At 43.4% G+C, this 16,297-nt stretch overlaps 1 protein-coding gene across 1 annotated transcript in view; it reads right to left on the bottom strand.

Moving 5' to 3' along the window:
• Nucleotides 1-16,297, bottom strand: part of ADARB2 (adenosine deaminase RNA specific B2 (inactive)) — a 515,069-nt gene that overhangs the window by 402,863 nt on the left and 95,909 nt on the right. Inside the window, exon 3 of the mRNA XM_085630113.1 lies at nucleotides 3,985-4,892. Within this exon, the coding sequence (XP_085486239.1) occupies nucleotides 3,985-4,833 (849 nt within the window). The 5' untranslated portion in view covers nucleotides 4,834-4,892. The remainder of the gene's footprint in view (nucleotides 1-3,984; nucleotides 4,893-16,297) is intronic.

Genomic DNA, 16,297 nt, shown 5'->3' with positions numbered 1-16,297 from the left:
AGAGGGTATTAAAGACACTACTATGGCATCATTCTGCGTGTAGAGCAAAACAGAACCGTACAGAACTGAAGCCAACATAAAATACCGGGGTCAGTTTGCGGAAAGATTAACCTTTTATAGTATAAAAATACATACGTTCCTAACCCACCAACCCCACACTAACTTGCAGATAGATTGTTTCCATATGCACATTCATTGTGCTTGTATGCACTGCACGTTATGCATTTGAAGTTTTCACTCTTCTATCTTATGCAGTCCATTCATTTAAGGGGTCCCTTAGCCTCCCTTATTTCACTGCTACTAAGGATTGCGAGATTGTTGTTTACTAGTGCACTGATACATGATACTTTACATTTTTTTGCGCTCAAAAGGCCCAGGTTGCTGGAAGCGGTTAATGAAAATTATTAAAATGTCTTTCCGTAGTGAGGTTATATGGACAGGACTTCGGTCTAAGATCTCTGTTATTTACCTTGGTGACTATGCCCCCACCCCTGCGTTTACTAATACCGCATAATCAACATCTCTAGGGGCTAGTGGAGGAGTTTCTGGGGGACTACAAGTGGGACACTGAAGGTCTCCTTTCAAATGAGGAGTTCCCCAGGGAATCTATAATTTCAAATCTAATTTCCCCATTATTCCTCATTTATACTTGGCATTTGAGGCCAGGACTTCAGGTGCTTTTCGCATACTGGAACGAACAAAACAAATCTGCAGGGTTTTTTTTTTGTTGCAGTTTTATGTAACGCAAACTCGACCCAAAGTATTGGAGCGCTTTACATGAGCACAGTTTACATTACATTTGGACACATTCATTTTTGGTAGACACTGGCGATTAAGCAATTTGCTCAGAATCACAGGTTGAGCCGACTCCGCGACTCGAACCTGGTTCCCCAGTTCCAAAGTCGGCAGCTCTGGCCATTACGCCACATCCTCTCCCAGGCTGGTCTTGTAATTCTGATGGAGATATTACACTTCCAGCTCATGCTACTGCCCCATGAGAATTACCAGGACTCTCGTAGTGATGGTCATAGAGGGAAATCTGTACCTGCTGTTACTCATGAATATGGATGGAGACCACCGTTCATCTCTGAGATAACATATAATATATATATGAAATCCCTTGTGTTTTTCATCATAATATCTACAGAGCAAAGCAAACACATCTATTTTGCTATCTTTTTCAAGAAACACTGCCTGAGACAACGCCTTTTATTTATAGGGATGCCTCATATAACATGTCAAAAGAGCTTGGGACTCCCTCCACTATCTGGAGAAAAGCCTGAACTTGCTTCTCTTAAAGAGGTACCACCATGCCACCACAAGAGAAAAAATCCAATGCCTACCCCCATAATATCGGTGCAACAGGTGCCGCTGTTACTACAGCACTTGGCCACCTCACGGTGGAGGTGCCTTATAGCAATACAATATTTACACCAGGCTTCTCACTGCTGAAAAGCATTAACAGTGGTTAACACTCTCTGTAGAGTGCATTAACTGCTGTCAATTACCTGCCCACATTTATGGGCCCAAGCTGAAGATGAGGATACATAATGAGTGGACGGGCAATTAACGGGTGTTAGTGCCTGACAGCATGGGGGCAAAAATGATATTTGAGAACATATTCAAATCCATCAAAACAAAAATAAATGCAGTAACAGCTGGGAATTCGATTCTGTACATTATGCAGCATATCAAGGTGTCATGTGTTCCTTGGGATTCATGAAAGCTCCAAGCAGCTGTTGTGACAGGACCAACCTTTGGACTCCCTCATCCAGAGGGCGACACAAATATTATTTTGACTTGATAAAGTCCCTGTAACTAAAGACAGAACGGCTCCATATTTGCTCGTCAAATCCCAGCGTGGCTGGAAATGAAAGCGCGTGCTCATCTGAATGCTCATTTACTTCTGTGACAAAGAAGAGCGGCAGAGCCCCGTTTCCTCGGGGCATAAAAGAACACAGTCAACAGGATTTAGCACTGTTGTTGTAATTAAGGAAACAAAATTACTTCAACAATTAAAAGCAATTGCCAGAGCCTTTGCGGGCCTCTCCTGAGCCAATAAACATTAATTCTGCTGAAACTAGAAAAATCATATTAATTTAGAAACGCTTCCTTGGTTTATGGCAGTCTGAGCTCACGGATAGGTAACATATTTCCGTAGAACTGTTCAAGCCGCCCAACTTAATGTATATTGTCTGCTAATTAAAAACTGACAGACATATTGAAAAAAGAGTTCCAGTTTTCTGGCTAGCTTTTAGGATTCAAAAACAACCCTGTGTATGGTATCTGTTCCAAGAATAGGGTGTTTTGGAGTCTAAGGTGCTTTAACTATGGACTTCAAGGCTTGTCGCAAAAGAGCCTGTCTAAAGTGTGGTCTGTAACCTGACATGCTAAGAGAGTCATTGTTCAGAATTTTACAGCATAAATCAAATTTACTAATACTAGGACCCTCGTTTACTAAAGTTTTGGCTGGTGTTCCTGCAACACACGGAGTTGCTAAAGATAGGGTCAGTTTACTTAACATTTTAAAGGCCCCCATGCAAAGCGCTACATTTCATTGTAATGCACCAACGCACAGGCCAACTTTGGTAAATGGGGGGCTACGTTTTTCAAATGTAGTCCATTCTGGCTCAGAATCTGATTTCTTAGTTATGTATTGCCTCCATACGGGCCAGTGGATCAGAAAGGTATACTCCTTCGCAGTGATGTTTTCTTCAACACAGACAACACCTCATATTTCCATGTAATGAAAGTAAACAACAAATTTTTGACACGTTCTAGAATATTTACGACCTGCTAGTCGTAAGGAAAAGCTATCCGCATCCCTCAAGTATGTATGTGTATGTATGACTGAACCGTATAAACTTCACATGCCCCTCATAAAACATGCATTGGAAGCTGGGCATGGACTGGATTCACTTGGAATGGATGCTCCTGGTATGGTTCCTGTGCTGTGTTGGCCAATTGGGTCAATAGCAGCCTGATCTATGCAAGAGTTTTAGGATATATACAAGGGATACATTTACATATATTATGTCATTAACCACCAGACAAGCCATTGCTGCGTGATCTTCCCTCAACTCAAACTTTGCACTTACTGCCAAAGAAGGACTCTCCGTTTCAGATTAACTCCTTCCTGACCATCCATTCTTCTGCAGTTTCTCTTTGAAATTCGCCACACAGTTGGTCAATCTCTAGAACTCATGCATACAGAGAATACGATTGCTCCATGTCTTCCAGTTCAGGAGAGCTGCAAAACCTAGCTATTTCCAAACATATGACCTCCCAAGGTACAGGACACACAAGAAGGACACTAAATATTGAACAGTAATTATCTGCAAAGGCGACTTTATCTGCCTTACACCTTCCTGCAACACTCCATGCCCACGTGCAGCCACAAAGTAAATCACCCTTGTTTGGAACACCCCTCTGAACCTCACACAAGACACCTAATGCTTTCCACCCGAGTCACAACATAAACTCACACCCTACAAATATGCATCGAAATGACTCAACTACACTTGAAGCACTTTGGGGCCAAAAGAATGGAATAAAATGCAACAGCAGTGCTATCATATGGGCAGCACCTTTTACCTTTGATTATTACTGGTAACAGTTTATACTTTTGAAAGACATTTGAACCCCTTTATCTCGTTTCTACATTTTTGTTTGTTCTTATGTTTTATTACTTGTTTATCAGTTTTAATAATCATTTAAAACGGGACTCATTCGTGTACACTACTGTGCTGTTCATCTGAAGACAAGGCTTGCTGGCGTGAACCTAAGGAGTGAAATGATGACAGTATAGAACTTTTTAACACATAACAGAATTTCATGTTTTTTCTTTCTTGCTAATGCATGATTTTCCTTCTCTGCTAGACCTTCAGGAGGTTGGCCTGACTCCTCAGCAGGTAATGTTATGAGACAAGCAACATCCCTCATTCAGCCCTCTCAACCTTTTGCCGTCTCCCTGGGCACTCTCACCTGTGGCAGCTGGTTGCATTTACTCCTGCTGGGAACGTGACTGGTCAACCGGATGTTAAAGATGGCCTGCAGGGCGGCCTGCGCGGCCTGCGTTTTTGCCAGCTTCTTGCTGCGCCCCGAGCCTTCGAACGTTCTGCCGTCCACTCTCATCGCCATCACGAAATTCTTGACGTGCTGCTTCTCCACAGTTTCCGAGAGGCAGACGTACCTCAGCCCGGGTCGCAGCTCATTTAGCATCACCACTGGGTTCTTCTCACTCTCAGCTGGCGACGCCATCTTGTGCTTATTTTGTTTGGCATGGCCCATTAGGTCCAACGTGTGGCAGAGAAACCTCCCATGTCTATAGGCGGTGGAAAGCAATTCATTACTAACAGGGTTACAGGCCGAGAAGTCCTCGCTGTGTGTCGACGGTTCAAACTCCTTGAACAGCGTGTCCGGGAAGTCTGCCTGGTCAGATGTGAAGTCAGTGGACGGGCTAATGCAGGTCCCCATGACAAAGTGAGCCTGGCAGGCATTCGGGAACTGAACGAATGACTTCAGGGCAAGCTCTGCTGCCTTCATTTTCGCTTTCTTTTTTGTGGGTCCTTCACCTTCGAACGTGAGTCCGTTTACTTCCACCGCCACTGCGAAGACAGGCGCGTGCACCGGGCCCGTCTGGGAAACAATTTTATATTGTAAACCTGGTTTGAGTTCATGCAGCTGCACCAGTGCATTCTTTGGTGTTACTGACCAGGAGAGTTTCTTCCAGATAAGTTGAAGTTTGCAGAAATGACCATTATTTCCTTCTTCTAGGGGTCTTTTTCGTTTTATGCTGGCCGATCCTCCTCGCGCCCTGTCTCCAGATGACATGGTGTAATCTTCTATGTTGCCAACATGGCGGTTTTCCTTCACCTCAGTGCTGCTTGTACCTGTGCAAAAAACACAAAATAATTTTCTTAAATTCTATAGCATAAAGCTCTTATGCCACCTGCAAAGTGCAAAACAATGCGCCCATAGCATTTGCAAATTTATCACATCGTTTTCTATATTGGATAATGTTCTATAGTTGTTAATGTTGCTTAAAAAGACAGGGACATTCATATTTTCTTTTTTTTAGTACAAAATATTCATATTTTGAAATATGAATGTAAGTATCTTCGTTTACACATTATAAATGCAGTTGCACAATTAAACACCGTGGTACGTACTATGTAAAGCTGCGCACTAGAGAAAAATGGAACAAATGCACTAGGAATAGGGTAAAATACATCTTCTTTGTTGTTTGTTCCAGGCCAAAATTCACAAACTATGGCACATGTATTTTATTTAGTATTTAATGCGGCATTGATGTACAGTACACTTCAATGATTGCTTGCATCCTGCAATTTATAATTTAAAATGCCATCCCATTTTTGGGAGACAGTGTCTCTCAATAACCAGTTAATAACCAGATTCTCAATGACAAAAACAAAGACGAAATATCAAGCTGTGAAATGCATGTTTGAGCAACAAGGATAAAAAAGCATTTGCAGAAAACATATACTCTGGATTAGGAGTATTGCCGGACTGGACAATCCGGCCTTCTGGATTCCCTAGTGGGCTGCAAGCTAAGTGATGCCATGCATATGGGGGGACCATCTCAGTGGTTTTGCCAATGCAGCATAGAGTCAGTGTCAGATGTGGGCGAATGAGTCAAGGAGTACTGCTTAGGTGCTTACAGCGTTCCACGGGGATGTAATTTGCTGCTTTGGAGTCCCCTTATAGCTACTGGACTCTGCACACACTCAGAGCCCTTCCGATGGTTGTTGTGGAGGATAGTGCACTGTAGGGGATGTGGCTGAAAGGGAGTGACCTGGTCACTTGGGATAAACATGCAGCTGTGGTCCTTAGTTGCAGGAGAACATGACTGTCTTGGAGAGAGTGGGGTTCCAGAAGACAATACGACCTCCAAAATCACATAGGGCCGAACCTCGGTGCCACAAAGAGAGCATGTTATGGTCCACAACCTTGTGATCGACACCTTTGGGTGAGTAGGGCTATTAACAGTTGGAGAAAGAGTTGCTTGGGAAACTGGCACAACAGCATTGGTTCACTTAAAAGACTAGTCTAGCTCTTCCCTTTAACTCTTGAAGTTATGGTACAACAGAATCTTTTTTCCTCTCTATCTCCTGGAGATGGTCTCAGGTCATGGCCAACTTCTCGCTCAGGTAGTGGTCCTCACTTCAGTAATTGAAGGAGGAGACCTATGATTTGTGAACTGATTTCGGGAACATTCTCTGTAAGCAGGACAGTTTGCATCTTCTTCTTCCGATCACAGCAACAGCCAGCCTTTCTACTCAATCCTATCAGTCTGGCTCCAGCTCTGTCAGAGTGCAGATGAATTTCCTACCATTGGTTCTGGCCTGCAATTGGTTCTCCTGGAAGGAGCACGGAGAGTCTCTGGAACCCAGAGCAGAACAAGATTACCTCACTCCCTCACTCATTGGACAGATTATATTAATAAATAGTGGCATTTGGGGATCAGTTGAACTAGACAATAAGAACTGGTGAAGTGCTTGCAATGTTGCGGTAGCAAATCACGTTGAAATACATCCTTCATCAGGACTGTTGCTGGGTGAGAAACATCTCATAACCTTCTCATAATAGCAGACCTACCTTGGCACCCTTAGGGAATTGTCACTCTCTTATATAGTCCTCTAGCCAAACCGGGCTTCTACTCTCTTCTGCCAGAGATGAAAACAATGGGTGGGGATGGGCAATCAGCACATATTGTTTGTTCAGGAAATATCAGTATCCATGACCTTGATCAGAATGTTTGTCAAGTTGTTGCTTCTTTGTGTGCCACTAGCTAATATGTCCAAAGTGTTGTAATACTTTTTCATCGAAGCCCTTGTTGATCCAATCCCGACATAAAACAATGTAGTGATAATGGACTGTGCATAGATGAGTAAATAGTGCAAGGACCAATGACAGGGCAAGTTGGGCTGCTATATTAAGGTGAATTCTATCTAACCTAGAAACCACATTCATGGAGATACGTATACACTGGAGGTCCCCAGACTGTCGCACCACAACCCCTCATGTTTTCCCCTGCATGCCACATACATACATGCATCCCATCCTTCTGTGGGACATGAAGGTTTCAGGCATGACACACTAAACAGATTTACCATGGAAGGACAGCTGGCATGAATCTTGGGGGTGAATGTAAAACAATTATGTTCCATGATTATTAATAAGCTGCCAACCATTGTTAGAAATATCAAGCCCTGGATATCTGCTGTTGTCGCCCATGTTGAAAGAATACCCACTTAGAGTGAACCTCATCTCCAGCATAGTTGATTACTCTGCTGATGAGCAACCTGTTCTAAAACACATCAGACATTGCTAGTGAACTCCAGATATGTGTCTTCTGACTAGGAAAATGTCAGACTGGGCATCATTTGGAGTGGTCTCCCCTGAACATTTGGCAGCCAACCTCCTGTTTGAACCTTGTTTTGCTGGCATAGGACTTTGAGTGTGCTTGGCACTGCCATTCAGTGCCAAAGTACTGTGCTTGTCATATATATGATTGGCTGATTTGAGTTAGCTGCAAGTCCCTTGTCAAAGGGCAAAACATATACCCCGGGCATGTGTCTCAAATGGTCCTCTTTGGGTCTGAAGCACAGGTTGAGCGTCCACAGAGATAGCTCATAGATTGTGCCACAGGTGTGGCCTGTGTGCACAGGTTACTGTTACTGGGGTTTGCATTAACAAAGCTATGTGGCAAGATTCTTCATGTCTGTTGCTATATCAGAGTTCTACCTGGAGACAGGTTGCGATGTTGGCAAGAGGTAGTGCATGTGTGAGTGTGCGTTGCATGTAAGGGTCGTGAATGGCACCGGGTGGTGTGTTCGGGATGACAGAGCCTGTGTCTCGCTTTGGATTAGCATGGGGGAATGTAGGGAAAGGCTATTGAGCAGTATTTCATAGGGCCGGAATAGTAGCAGTATCGTGTTTGGTATTGATGAGTTTGTAATGGCGAATCCTCTGCAGTAGTGTGAGAGGATCCAACATTATGTGTGTGTAAATGTCACTTTTGTGAAAGGGGGCATTTCGATGCTCGTGGCTCTGTGTGCCTTTCTCCAATTCACATCTGAGTGCTAGGGGGACATTTACATGTGTAGATTCCTGATTGAGGCCATAAAGTAGGGGCTCAAGGAAAACTGCTGAACTCTGAATCTAAGGGACTTTTCTAGGATGGTTATGTGGGGGTGGAATTGGCACCTGCATTCCAAGGGGCAGGGTCTTGGCCCCACTAAAGATAATAACCTAAACCTCCCGAGGTAGGATGGCAGACAGGACAGAATTTAGAGAGGGCCTGTGAATTTCAAAGGTGGCCCCTTGACCTGATTGCATCTTCAAAGGCCATCGTGGGTATAACTACTGGGGCTCTGGCTTCAGCAGTTAGAGACCCTGGTACATCGACACGAGGAATCATTAGGGCAGGAGGGACTGCAACTGGACTATCTGCAGACTTGTGGTGGCCTGGGGCTTGTCGTGCTCCAGGAAGGGGAATATTACTTAGTGGATTTTGCCTGGAGAGGGGTTTCATATATCTTGTGGGCACCTGCAGCTGACTGTAGTGGGGCTACGGCAGTTTACACCTCCACCTGAGGGGAAACATTTCTCTACACTTGGAAGCACTCCTGCTTCGTGGGTAACAACCTTTTCTCTACAAGGGGGGTTGTGCAGGTGCCGACTGGTGCCTGGAGGTCTAATCCGGCTGGATGAAATTAAGTAACTATTTCTTTCCATGTTAGGCGGTTCCAACTGTCTAGTCAACAGGGCGCCAGCAGGGGCACTGTGTATCGTTGGGTGGTGTAGTTGAATCACTGAGGGGTTGAGTCACGAGGTGTAGTCAAAGACCTGTGACTGTTTGGCCTTTCTGCGAATGGGAAAGTTCAACAATTGCATATAACTGTAAAGTGGATATCCAGTGTGTATCTCCTTTTGATTTCAATGGGGAAGTTTGGCAATTGCATAGATCTGTAAAGTGTATGTACATTGTGTATCATGTTTTGATTTCAGTGTGTGTATCCTACAAAGACAAGTATTTTAGATATATGGTGTGGAGTATTTTTGATGCGTATGCAGTGTGTTGCGATAGTGATGTTGTACCAAAACTTTACACTTGGGCCCTGAGGATAAGCCTGACTCCTCAGTGCCAAGCTACTTAAGGGTGAGCACAGGTTATCGGACAAGTGTAGTGTACTCGTCCTATCTAGAGCAGTGGATTCTGACTTGCTTTGATGAGTCCCTGCCAGCCGTACATCGCTGGATCTAACGGAAAACATAGGTGAAATGAGGAGGAAGGCAACAATGGCCTGCTGGGCCAGGAACATTTGACCCCACAGAATATCTACCCAGATTGTAGTAACATATAGAGCTGTGTACTTTGGAGTAGAACCCACAATTATTTCCTTTGAGGGTCCACTCTCTTTAATAATGATGCACTTTAGTCTCCTATTGTCCAAATGTTGGGGTACAGTACGTGGTGTACAGTACTTCACCAAACATTTGGGAAGTGAATGAATAAAAGGGTTGCTTATAAAGTGCACTGCCACTCCCCGAGGAGCCTCCTGGCACTGGGCAGCAGCAGAATAGACTTCATAACGAATGAGTGACCCAGCAAAAAGCAGATCAAAGAATGAGAGAGTAACAGATCGTATCAGAGATACCAAATAGCCCCATCTTCAACTGCTTTCTGAAAATGGCCTCTGATTCAATTGCATCTCAGGTGACTGGGAAAATAGTTCCAGGCCTATGTACCCAGGACAGTGAAGGATTTAGTTTTGAATCTAAAGGTGGGGAACTTCAAAAGATAGGCATGTGAGGACCTCAGGGTCCGTTTGGTCAAGTGATGGGTGAATTTGCTGATTAAATATTGAGGCACTGATGAGCTGCATGCCCTAAAAGTAAATAAGAGAGTCTGAAGAGGGCCCTCTTATGTACTGGCAACCAATGTAGTACTTTGCTGAGGCTGCTGAGGCCGAAGATCTACGAGGGAGCTTCAAAACCAATCTGTCAGCAGCAAGTTGTACTACCTGCAGTTTCTGAATAGTTTGTTCGAAATACCAGCCTACAAACTAATGCAGTAGTCCAGTCTAGATGTTATTAATGCAAAGGCCACTGACTTTCTTGCCTCTAGAGGGAAGTTCTCAAAACATTTTTCAGTGATTTGATCAACTTGAAACACATTCCCGCCACTGCAAGAGCTTGTGGATGAAATGACAAAGAAGCATCAAATTTCAGTCCCAATTTGTTTACAACCTATATTGTGGCAGGCGGAGGAGGCTGAGAGTTAGGCCTCCATAAAGCAGGGTCAAAGGTATTGGACTTGCCGAGCAACATGATCTCTGTCTTGTCCATGTTGCATTTTAAATGCTTGAGAAGCATCCACCAGACAATTTCAGTTTTTTAAATTGAGCTCAGAGCCAATAGATGTTTTGTCTAACACTAAGATCAGCTGCCTATCATCGGCATAAGATGTGACCTCAATTCCAAGAGAAGTGATCAGCAAGATCACGGGGGCTGTATATATATGTTAAATAATAAAGGGCTCAAAGATGAGCCCTGAGGTACCTCTGAGGAGACAATCTTTTCAGTGGAAAAAACGGACCTAACATAACGGTTTGTCTGTGATGACGTGCCATCAATAATTTACAAATAACACGTAACCAAACTGTTTTGTTGCACGCTGACAATACTGCTGTGTGCCTCTAACTCTGCATGTTGATTATTTCAACTCGAACACAACTATCAAGAGCTCCATGTCATGTCTAACTCCTTCCACAATTGCTGGCTAATTAAGCAAGCATTATCCTACATTTTGGGCTCTAGTGGTCAGGCTTACAATGTTGAAAGTGAAGCAACAGGTCCCAGAAAGCAATGTTCTCTGTGCTTCAAAGTCAGGAAGAGCTGAAGGTGGTACACATCACAGTAGGCCACTTGGCAGCTAAACTTCAATGATCACTTTTTGACAAAAATTGAAACCTCTCGAAATGTACACAGTGTTGGTTTGCACTGTTGATAACAAACCTTGAGCGGTTGCTGAAGAAAGTGCATCTTCTGTTTAGTTAACTTACAGAGTAAAGAAATGGTAAACATCTAACCAATGAGGGCCATGTTTATAGGTTGGTGGATGGGAAACTCCATCAAAATGTGATCGATATACCATCCCCTGCATTTCAAGTGCCATAGGCTATCATGCACTTGTAATACAGTGGGTGGGACGTCGGCCATGTTTGTGACAAGTAGCCCATTCACCAAACTATAAACTATACCTTATTTTTCACAGTTGATACGTATACTTGATAACACTCTTCATCTCTGAACAAACAGACACTGGTTTTTAATAAAGATGCTCAAATTGGGACCTTTAACACCATTCTCCAGTCTTAAAATAGCTACATACTTGTGAAACAAGGGTTCTTACAACTAAGCACATCAAATATGTTCCTTTTTTGTAGCTTTGACAGTGCTGAAGAAGGCAGATATGTTGAGTGTGGTAAGCTCCTGGGCCTCTGGTTCCAAAAAGATGCAACAACGTCAAGGATCGATGTGACTAGGGAATGAAAATATTACAACAGCACCCAGAAACCTAAACTGACTTCCCTCGTATATATACACCTCATTTAATTTCCATTGCATCACATATGCCATTTACACAGAAAAACCTGACTTCCTAGCAGAAAATCTCACTCTAATTGTGGGTGCCACCTAGCTCTCTATGACATGGGCACCATTTGTACAGCAATGGCTTTACCTAGAAGGACCCATGTCACCCTGGATTTGATGAATTTTCATTGGCTCCCCATTGACAAAAGGTTTGTATTTAAGAGCTTAATTATCACTGGGCATCCCTGCTACAGCAGGGACCAGCAGACTTACAAGCCAACTATGGATGTCACTCTCCATTGCACAGCTTTCATTCCTCAGCTGCACACTTTATTTTAGTCCTCTTTTTTGAAAAATAAAGGGCTGATTGTCATACATTTAGTGCCCCTTGCAGCAAAGGAGTGGGATGAGTTTCCTATAAGATCAAAAGCCTTTACTTTTAGAAAGAAACTTCAGGCTTGACTCTTCCCTCAATGTTGATTCTCCTTCCCCTGGATTTGATTATTGACCATCTAGACACCCAAGTGTTGGACTGGACTTTATAATTTCTTAAAATCGCATAGCATAACATAACTTTTATCAATAAAATGCGTACCGGGTGTGTTGCCATTGGGTGCTTCCATTATGCTAATTGGACAGACACACCTAATAATAATATGTGAAGGAAAAGGCAAAGATTGGAAGATTGTGTCTTGGTGAAATGCAAATAAATGGCAACCTTACCTTTACCAATCAAACTCAGACCCTTTGAAGAACCTGAAGTACCTAAAACAAAGAACGAGAAAAGAATACATTCTCCTCTTTTGCCCTTCCCTCTGGAATGACTCTCTCCTCTTGAGAAAGGCCCTCTGACTCCTGACCGTAAGGGAGGAACCTAGAACCTCCTCTGTTCAGTGTATCTCCCCTACCACTGATGTCCCCCACCTCTGAAGCGCCAACCTTGGCAAACATGTATTTTTTGTACCAGCCTTGCCCACTCTACATTACAAATTTCCGGGAACCCGAACGAATGGTGTAACACTACTCCTGTAATACTGCAGTACAACTGTAATCTCCGTGATTGCTTCTGTAAACATTCATCCATGCTCATGTAACCTGCACAGAGAGGCACATAAAACCAACTTTCCACAGTCCAGCTTGTTATACCACTGTACTGTGGTTAGATGTCCCCAGCAATCCTCTGTACCAGCTGTGGCTCAAGCCACGGCCAATGACCGTGAGGCAGTAAGGGGCATGCTTACATCCAACTTAATAGTTAGTATGGCAAGATTAAAGGATGAGTGGCACAGCTGGCCTTTAGAGGTACACATTCACTCCCAAATTTGAGGCATAACCATTTTGAGGACTGGGTGCAAATTAGCATGACTAATCATAACAATGCACAGCATTTGGGCAGAAATTAGTAAATGTGCATTATGATTTCAAATGCTGACATAGGGATTTGAGAAAATAATTTATGAGGTCAACTGAATGCATCTGTTAGAAATGGGGGTCTCTAGTTGGCAATGGTTTGCACCTTTGCCCGAGTAGGGACCCTTCTTCCTAGTCAAGGTAAGGGGGATACACTTCTAAAATAACCCCTGCTTACCCCCTTGGTAGCTTATCCAGTTTCTGAAATGCACACTCAATGTGGGATGTGGGGGCGAAAGCACCATAAGTCCATCTACATCCACTTTCAGGCCAGTCAGACCCCTAGGATTAGCTACTGTCTTCTATAGTTCAAGTTAGCTATGATTTTTATTTGGCTCTCATCCAAGGCTTTAGCACTATTAAAGTAATTGACCAATGGATCTGAGAGCTCTCACAAGCAGACCACATCCGTTGGCCAATTCAATGCATCTCCAGTCTCCAGGACTAGCTCTATGGCCCTCATTACTCATTGCACAGTACTAGCGGGGTGTAAACTCAGCACCCATAATTACCAGTTCTGTGCAGAAACCCCCTGCCAGTATAGTTTATGTACTGTTAAAACCCACGGAATAGTTGCTGTGCAGACCATACCTGACATACAACTGCATAGAAATTGGGGTTCAATGCTCACATTTATTACCTACTCTGAGTGGGTTGTAAATGTGAGCCTGGTGAGAAGGTGCAGAGCAGGGGTAGAAAGAGGGTTGTTGAGGGGGAACGGGGAGGAGAAAAAAGTTCCCTGACAAGAGTGTGGTGTAGCTCTCCCCTCTGAAAAAAAAACTTGGAAACCAAAGTCTCAAGTTATTTTATCAGTCAGTTTTCCAGCTGGTAAAATCTTGTCTGATGTTTCCGCACCCAAAAAAAAATGGGTGTGGGAACAGCAGGCCTCCTGTGATAGGCCGCAGATGAGTTCCATACTGTAATTCTGCTCCACCCGACTTGTAAAGAGGGCCTAAATATTTTATCCCTGGGCCCAAGGTAGCCTAGACTACTGCAAGGTGAGGTAAAGCACTTCACAAAACATCATTAAAAAACATAGATGAAGTACAATTACAAATCTATACTTTCAAAATGCGCTTGAGATATTAGAGAATGCCATACGTGAGCCATGTACCGCTCCCAGTGTGCATAAGTCAATTGCCCACAGCATGCGATGACTCCTCTCTTTCTCTTTCTTTCTGTCTCATTGTCTTCGGCTCTCAAGCGCACTCACTCTCATGCCGAACAAACCCTGTCACATTTTGCTCCCGCTCCCCGTAAAAGCAATTATTCACTGGCTTATAAGGGCTTGGATTTTGCAAGAGATAGACTTTAAAAAGAATACACAGCACCTTCTAAAACGCCTCCACAGGGCGTCTGTCTTGAGGTTCATTTCTTACACACTCAATTATCATGCACAATGACACTGTAGGCTGGAAGCTGGGGAACAAAGAAACCTCTTTTCTAAGAGGTTTTCAGACTGGAAGGATCATCTATTAAGTCAGTGTATGTTTAGTTGAATGCACGGGCCACTGAATAAGACAGTTTGGAGAGAAAAGGGCGGGCTTTGAATTAATAATGAAAATGATATAGCGCTGCCATATTTTATTTTTGCATATGTAACAATTCTGGCTGTCAGCGTATGTGAATTAGGGAGATGACAAATCTTCCTATTAGAATAATGTGTAGGTGTCCCTGAAGTGTAGCGGTCATTGGGCACTGCATCATGAGAGGAGCTTTCAGCCAGTCCTAATAATTCAGGCTAAAGCACTGGGCCTGCTGGGAGCTGTAGTTTCACTTTCCCCTCTATGCATTTTGCCTACAAATCCCAACAGACCTAGGGCCAGATGTATCAAAGGGGTTTACCCATTCTGTGTCTATGGGAAAATGTTTTCGTACATAAGACCTTTAGTGCGGGTGGTGAAAAAACAAGATATGCGTGAGGAAGGGGGGGAGCAATGGCAGATCTTGCGAACAACCATGTTTATCTTCCCTCTGCACCCACACAGGTAGCTGAGAAAATTCAAGTGCAGCTGAGGCTGTCAGAACACTTCTCAAACAAGATCCAATAACTTAAAATATATCTTTTAATGCATCTGAGAAGCTGGCACGCGACCGCACACCTGGTTTTATGAAGTGCGCCACGGATTGGCCAAGAAGCTTACCCGTGTGGAAATGTAATAAGCACGCATAACAACAATCACAAGCAATTTTAAAAAGCAGAGCAGCAAAATGGAATTCATGTCAGACAGAGAGAGAAAAAATATGAACGGCAGGCTCGCTTTAATTTTTTTTCCCTCTTTGTTATCTGTCACACGGATCTTATCGCGACTCCCCAAAGAGCTTAACATTTATTTGGAGGAAACGGTGTCATCAAATGCAGCACTCGAGATTTACAGGCGCGAAAGATAACAGATATTGAAGGTGGGCGCGAGGGAGGGGGAATAAAAACACATGCATGTCTGAGGAAAGCAGGTCATTACCATACTAATAGATGGCATTAGATTGTTATTAATATATGCCAGCATGAAAAAAGTATTGCACCCCTTAAATAACATTTCTCAACACTCTGTGGGATATGAAAGCAGTGTGGAAGCTTTTATTTATGCCTTATGGCCATCTAACTTTTCCTCACAAAATTAATAGCCTAGAAGACACCAATTACCGCATTTATTTACTTGTGCATTTTCCGATTCCATTTCACTTTGCGTCTCTCGCAGCCATTATGCAGAGTACAGCCAGCCCGACTAGTTTGCATTGTCAGGAGCTTTTCAGGCCTATAATGCATCAGGAGTAATGATAACGCCCTGTCTCTGGGTCATAAGGGGTGCGAGGAACTAGCCATCCGGCACTCCATGCTACATTTGAAGAGATAATATTGTTTCTTTTTAAGGTTATTCTGCCACAGAGCAGTCAAAGCGTTTAGGGAAATGTCGGGCTACTTGTGTGAAGCAAACAGCTCTCCCCAGGTATGTGTCCTGTCACTCCAGAGCAGGGTTACAGTTTCAATGAAGGTCTCTTTACAGCCCTAAAAGGTGCATGATTTAGATTCAGTGACGAATATAAAACTGTAAACAATGGTGTTTTTTGGTATACCAATAAGCATATTTATTTCTACATTTGAGATAAATCTGTTGATAAAAGAGAAATGTGTGTTTTTGACAAAATTGATTCTTGCGCCAAGATGTATGAAATTTATTGCAACTTGCAAACCCTGAAGCATGCTCATTGGCAGACTTTGCAATTGCAAAACGTCAAATTGCAATGTACAAAAGTGACATTGCGA

The sequence above is a fragment of the Triturus cristatus genome, chromosome 10 (genome assembly GCF_964204655.1).
Source record: "Triturus cristatus chromosome 10, aTriCri1.1, whole genome shotgun sequence".
NCBI lineage: Eukaryota > Metazoa > Chordata > Amphibia > Caudata > Salamandridae > Triturus > Triturus cristatus.
The sequence above is the reverse complement of the archived record's forward strand: the minus strand, read 5'-3'. Positions and strand labels throughout refer to the sequence as shown.